This window comes from Diaphorina citri, unplaced genomic scaffold (assembly GCF_000475195.1).
Source record: "Diaphorina citri unplaced genomic scaffold, Diaci psyllid genome assembly version 1.1 scaffold5121, whole genome shotgun sequence".
NCBI classification, from domain to species: Eukaryota; Metazoa; Arthropoda; class Insecta; order Hemiptera; family Psyllidae; genus Diaphorina; species Diaphorina citri.
This window is the reverse complement of record NW_007382497.1, coordinates 14,708-22,038: the sequence shown is the minus strand read 5'-3', so window position 1 is coordinate 22,038 and position 7,331 is coordinate 14,708. Positions and strand designations below refer to the sequence as shown.

At 39.4% G+C, this 7,331-nt stretch overlaps 1 protein-coding gene across 1 annotated transcript; it reads right to left on the bottom strand.

Annotated features, from left to right (window-relative positions):
* Positions 1-1,831: 1,831 nt before the first annotated feature.
* Positions 1,832-5,063, bottom strand: LOC103521385. Its single transcript, XM_026832083.1, has 2 exons — positions 4,879-5,063; positions 1,832-4,700 (listed from the first exon to the last, which is right to left on the bottom strand). The coding sequence occupies exon 2, from the start codon at positions 4,654-4,656 to the stop codon at positions 2,041-2,043; it is 2,616 nt and encodes an 871-aa protein (XP_026687884.1). The 5' UTR covers positions 4,657-4,700; positions 4,879-5,063; the 3' UTR covers positions 1,832-2,040.
* Between the last annotated feature and the right edge of the window lie 2,268 nt (positions 5,064-7,331).

Below are 7,331 nucleotides of genomic sequence, written 5' to 3'. Positions count from 1 at the left end.
ACCAGTCTGACCCCTTCTCTACGACGGTCGCGGGGTACCCCGGGTCCAGTAAAGATTCCCGTAACAGAAATGGGGGTGGGTGAATAGATGTAATTGACCAGTCCCTTTTGTCCGACCCTATATCAGCTTGACGTTCGACCTGTAACCTTCTAACCCATATTATTACATGGCCATATGGTGTGGCGCCCCAGAGGCCACTTGTAAACAAAACTTCTTATTGTAAGCCGCTATTTGTAAACATAATAGCAGACGCGATGTGATGACGGACAAATTCACAGACAGTGTTCTGAGCGCGAATAATGCACGATTGACTCATGAGTGAAGTGCATATTGAGATTCCTGAGTGATATGCTGATAGCTGATATGATACTTAGCAGTAATGCTGATATGATACTTAGCAGAGTTAGCAGTAATAGACCCGTGACCTTCCACATAGTTCATCTGACTCACAAAAGATCTAATCAGCCCACAGTGACATAGAGTTTAAATTGCCCATGGCGCTACTATTAACCGATTCAATTGGTAGTGTGTGAGTTATTTTTTGACAATAAACCATTCAAATGCAAGACAAAGATAGAATGAAAAGTCAGAAAAGATAGAATAGTTGTTCCGAGACCCAAAGGCTCGGCATTTGAAGTTTTCATAAGCCCGATCGGGAAAGAACTATGCAAACGGAAAGACTCATAAAGCATACAAAATTTGCTCCATTGAACGTAAAAACCATGGGATCTGACATATCAATATATCACCGATATAGGTATCGATTACTAAACTTGCCATCGAAAAATACACACGAAAAATTCACATTACTTGTAGGTACCATAATACAAATAATCAGGAATGTCAAGACATCTTACATAATCACATAACTATTATTTAATTATGCAATGTGCCACAATATCAACATCGAAGATTAACAAAAAACCCATGTCCATAACGTCACAAGCTACCATCCAACAATAAATCAGAATTTAATTACCTACATACGTATATCTAAAGTTCTAAAGGCATTGATAGGCCTTTCATCAAGTTATGTTTCTACTTGGATTTCAGAGCGCTTGAGGAACGGCCCAAGAAAGAAGGAGAGAATCGATCCTGTGATAGAAGTTCTGGAGGACCTGGACAGCACCGATGATGAAGATGATAACATTCCCATGGAAGGTTGGTTTCAAATTCTCCATGTTTACCTATTTCATATTCTGTATATCTTTTTCACACTTCTTTGATAACTACACTAACTACCATTATGTAGTTTTAGAACAACACCGGGAAATGTGAAACGGCCGGGAGAAGCTAATAACAGGGGATTGCCCAAATTCTCACCCATATTAATAGTGAATATCAACTACACGCAACCTTACTGATTGCTCAACTTCAGTGATTTATTGGAAACTGATACATTCAACATGCCTCTTCCACTGGCATCTTTTGGTACCTTCAAAGTGCTATCGCCGCTCCGCTGCCCCTGGAGCTCGCTTGAGAATTTGAAATCAGCGATTTTCCCATTACTATGGTTAACCATTTCCCTTATGGTTTCTTTTTCTTCCAGTTTTGCAGGAGGGAGGATCACATAGGTCGCTAATAGTTGATGATATCTACCGAAGTCGAGATGAACCCGAAGGTAAGTACTTCTATGTTATATCTTTTTCCACACGGATCATCTTAAATCCAAATTACCTAAAAAATGGCTTGGTCAGAAGCTAGGTAATATTTCAATGAAAGACTATAAAATTTTCAAATTTCACCGACTCTTATTATTGTAGTTTACCTAATAAATTATAAAGACTAGATTAAATATTATGTACAATAAGATAATTTACATAATAACATATGGGACAATGGACTAGACGTGGTAATACGGCCATGACTCAGACACTGGACAATAAACAAACATGGCATAACAAAGTGGGACCAAACAATAGTCCGGAAATATGGACGGCTTTCTCTCGCTCACTTCATCGAATTTTACACGCTGCAAAATTCGCAGATAAAGCGTAACAATTCATTCCTATCCTACGTGAAAGTCATTCTCTATCAAAGTTAGAATCTCGTCATGGTACTGGGTGTATCAAACCTCGTCGTCTCGCACCGGGACGTTGTCTCGTAACGAGATGTCTCATATAAATCATCCATCTGAGGAGGCGAATTGGCTCGACTTTTCAGACTGGGTGACCTCACACGACATTTGAAGCTGGGAGATTGTCTGTGACTCCGGCTCGGGGACTTGAGGTTGTGAAGACCCAACGAAGAATTGAGTCGCCCTGTAATATCCTCGTTATACAGGGACGTTGGATCATCATCATCTCGGTTCCTATTGGACACGTAGTACCTATCCTGTCCTGCCTGGTCTCCTGCGTTGTGATTGCTCTGGTAGATTGTGTTGGGTCTTAGTTTGGTTTCGTTCCTCGAGACATAATAAGGGTTAATCTCTCCCAGGTGTTTGTTTTCACCATCATTGACAATATCATAGAGTGCCTGTGTAGATCTGTAGTGGATGTTGTGTATATTACTCCCAGACATGTATTGGCTGGAAAGAGCAGGCAGGATGGAAGTGATGTTATCCCTCACAATATTGATGATCATATGGTATGTTCTCGGTATGAAGATAATGATGAGGATGAGCGTACTAGTAACGAAGATACCCAAAATGATCAAGGACTCATTGTAGTTGCTGGTGACGTAAAGATACATCCAGATGAACCAGGCAATCACAATACTAGTGATTGTAATGGTTAAGTACACACCCTCATAGTAGTTCCTCCTACACTTGTAAATGAAAGGAATGGTAAGTACGAGCAAGAAGAGCAAGATAATATTATAGCCCAACATGAAGATATAGTTACCCTGGATAATGTCACACTTGATGTCAACATTGAAGATGTACTTGATGAGGAATAAGTTGATGAGGAAAAGTATCTGGATGATAGTGATGAAGAAACAGAAGCTGGACTGAATATAGCCATTGATATGAGACATGAGGGCACCGTCATGATCACAAAACGACAACATAAGACATCGGGTGAGTAACAAGGAGAAGATAAAGTTGAAAGATGTGATAATACATATGAGACGAATATAGCACAACAAATGAGAATAGTACTCAAAGTATTCGATGTTTGGCGCAATGTTGACGACAAATGGTGTGATGGCGAAATAGTTGTAAATGATAGAGACAAGGAGCAGCAAAGTAATAATAGGATTACCTTCCAGAACATCACCTAGTATGATACGATACAAAATAAACCCAAGAATGACAATACAAGCAATGACTCCAATGACACTGAGTGATATGATAACCACACTGAATGAATCAGTCTTGAGCTCTACTTTAAACACAATATCTACAACTCTCTTCTTACTCTCCTCAATGTCCTGCTTGTTTAGTTCAATGAGTTGATAAATCTCTCGGAAGTTATAACAAGCACTGCAATCTTTACCAGGACTTTGTACTGTCTCGTTATCAGCGTAATTATCTTCTGTGAGCACTTTACAGAGGGACTGTTCGTTACCTTCATGTAGGTTTTCATCTTCATTGAGAACAACTATCCAAGTATTGTTCACATAAGTGTACTTGCCAAGAGATTCTAACCGTACCTCGTTTGACTCTACGCTTCTACTAGATCTTGATATTTTTTCGTTTTGTTCGTGTTCCGTTTCCGCCTCTTCCCTGGAATTGCCGCTTGTGTTTTGTCCCATTGAAAGAAGTCGTTCTTGAAGATGTTTAAGACGGTTTTCTAAAACAATATTCTTTACAACATTTGCATTAATTTTCGGACTGTCGCTGTTAACTTCTTTAGACTGATTCTTATGACCCTCTGTTGAATTATCTTTAACCACGGAATTATTAGGTTCCTCCATGTCTGTCAGATGAGTTCCCTCATTCACTTTGTATCGATGAATGAGCTGTTTCAGAGGATCATTCAATTTCCTCGTTTCATTCCGTGCAAGCGTTTCATTTTCTGATTGGAGTTCTGAGGTCACATTATTTGCTCCTCCAATGAAGTCATTTTCTTCAGCAGTCTCATTTTGAATATGAGTTTCATTTCCTCTGGTTAGTGTGGGATCATCGGTCAAAATATCTTCATTATTTTCCGTATCCTCTGCGTTGGAACTACCATTATTCAACAGGTCCGTGTCATATGCTTCTGATGTGACGATGTGAATACTGCTCAGAATCAAATCTCGTTTGCCTATGTTTTCAAAATTTGTATTGTTTATGTCAAGTAGCAGTTTCTTCTTGGCATCTTCTATGGCTATGTCTTCCTGGGTTTCTTCTACTGGTAATAATGCGGTTGCCTGGACAGTTTCTTCTTCGTTCTCACTTTTCACAACTCGATAAGCGTAAATACCATTGATGGTTGTTTCCGTATTGTCCACTTGAAATGAGTCGATGAATTCATTAATAGTACCAGGTTGGCTATCTTCATCACTTGCGTCAGAACGCATTGGTTTCAGATCTGTACAGTTCCTGAACACCTTTTCATCGCACTCTTCGTTGTATTTCATCTTGAACTGTTCGATTCGTCGATTAATTCTGAGCGAGTTTTGAACAAATTTCATGTTGATGTTGAATTCGTAGTTCTGATTCAGCTTTTGAATGAAAGGATGTTCGCTGTTATCCTTCCCAAGTAGTTCAATATGATCGTTCTTGTCCATTTCATAGTGGTAGGGAGAAATTATGAATGTTCCGTTCCTCAGAACTGAAATCAGCGAAGACATCGTCTTTTAATTACCTAATGACAAGTGGCCTAACCTATTTAACCTTCAGTTCACAAATTAATAATGAGGTTTCCTTCTTAACTTGTTTCTTTGGAATCTGTTTCCTATTGAATCAAACTGTTCAGTGCTTTATCGATTGAAAAATTGAAAATGACTTACCTGCAAAATATCCTTTGTCGAAGGTGCCCCGAATATCGGTTGGAATAAAGAGAACATTTGTCGAAAGGGAGGTGGCATAGGAAGCGTGCTTACGATAATCTTCTAACGTCCCCACCAGAACAACAGTTGAAAAGTCGGAAAATTGAGGCAGGATTTTATCTTTTGAATCCCTGAAAAGGAAAGGTCACATTGTATTACTTTCTATTTTCATCATATCGTTATCTGTAATTATTCTGTACCTAGGAACCTAGGACTACCTACCCCCATTTTTTTTTTCTTTTCTGGATATGTCGGATGATAACATTAGGGAACTTGGATTTTTTAAATCAGTATGAACTCACTCACATTGACGGTAGGTCATCGGATTTTCACACACAGCCGGTACGTTAGTGGCCAAGTTGGTGAAGCTAGTACGGTCGGCATGTCGGGTAGATAGCCAGTGTATTGTGGTCAGCTGGATGGACTGCAGGAATGAGAAGGTGGCGTTGAACAGGAGAGGTACAATCCAGACTGTACTCGTGCTGAGGATAACTTCGCACGCGCGCGCACGGTGAAGGTTGGAGATGGATGGAGAGAGGGACTTGGACACCTTGTGCCCGTGGTCAGCAAACCTGTGAAGAGAGGAGGGGATTTTCCTGTCAAGATATACCTATTTTATTATTTGACTTTTACTTCTATTTTCTTTTTTGGTTTAGTCATCATACGAATTTCTATTTGGACCTACCTAGTTTGGACTTGGCAGTGTGTGTGGTGGCCCATTACGTCCAAACTAGTCCAAAGAGAAATTTCGTATGATGGACTAAAAAAAATTCACATACTCTACATAATAGTGAAGGAGTGAAAAAGTTCTTGCAGGATCTGTCACAAAAACGGCACTCCCCTCCTTCGAAAAAGTTACATTTAAGCTTGAATGCATCGTATCCACGACATGAACATCTGAGATCCAATTTACATAAATGTCAGAATTTTTCAAGATTGCTAAAGATATTAATTGCGAATTCGACACCAACTAATTCTGTTGTTTATTACGATTGAACTTCACCAGACTAAAAGTACAAGTCGAATTCTGGTCTCGGCTTTACGGCTTACCTACAAATACGTACATATGGCTTACGTAGAAGAATACTCGTAGCGGCTTACCTGAAGAATACGTACGGGCTTACCTAACAATAAGTATGGCTTACCTAAAGAATAAGTATTGCTTACCTAAAGAATACGTATGGCTTGCAACCTTCCATATCAAACAGGGCATTCACAATGACTTTCTCTGCCTTGGTCGCTGTTGAGCAGGCATGCTAAATATGATGAGCCAATAGACCACGCCCCCTGATACAGTGTTACCTAGTCGATTGACTCGTTGCACCGTTTGAATGGACGTTACTGGAGGTGTCGAACTCCGGTCCGTTTGTCTACAGAGCAGTTGTCACCCGGCGTGGAAGGTTGAAGAGCCTGGGGAAAAAGACAGGAGTGCATTAATGTGGAGAGATTAGAATAGGGGCTGTAAGAAATAGTCATATGGGCAGTAATAGGTCACTCACTGCCCAAAATAAGCTTTATTTACAGGAGATTTCAAACTAACGAACTAACCAATTATTTTTGCTTAATGTTTAACAATATATTTGGAACATAACAATACATGGGAAAAATATATTTTGGATAATGACCAATACATAGGTTTTACTATAAAACCTAACCAATACAACTCTTTATTCATTGAGAACTGGATAGTTTAGGTGCTACCTTTTCTAGATCTTTGTTGTAAGGCCCTTTGATCAAAGACAGATTCCTGTAATCAGTTAATACAGTAACTTACCCTGAGCCCACCTCTCCAGGGATGGTGTAGAAAGCATTAGGCGCATTGCATTTCTGATCCTAAACATTTGACTCCAGTTGACCAGAATCCGAACGAGGACCCAGGCCTGAAACAGCAGGATGAGGGGGATACCATTTAGGGCGGACCGATTGGACCCGCAGGTCCCCTGGAAAGATATAAAATAAAATGATTTTATATTTCAAGATGTTAAGATTTCATACAATATAAGATATTAAAAATAAGAAAATAATTTGAATATATTTTTAAATTTTAAAATTGCATTTAAAAGAAAGAAGAAAAAAAACGATCTGAATGCCGTAAAGAAATATCCATCACCTAATACCTTAAATCAATTGGCCACACAGTTATAATTAGGTTATAGAAAAGTGGTCCTACCACTTAGGCGTATAAATTTTTTATCTTCAAAAATCCAGTAACTTTCCCTTTATCAATAATCGGTTTCCTAATCCAATCAACCAAATTTTCCGGCCCTTAACAGGAAGCAGTACGGAATCTCTTCACAACATGAGTCCTAACAACGCCCAACTGGAAATAGTTCCTCGTACGGAAAGTCCTTCGACAGCACAAACCTCCAAACTTCTTTTTGTATCAATAAACTCTTGGGGGGAAGCCCCTGACC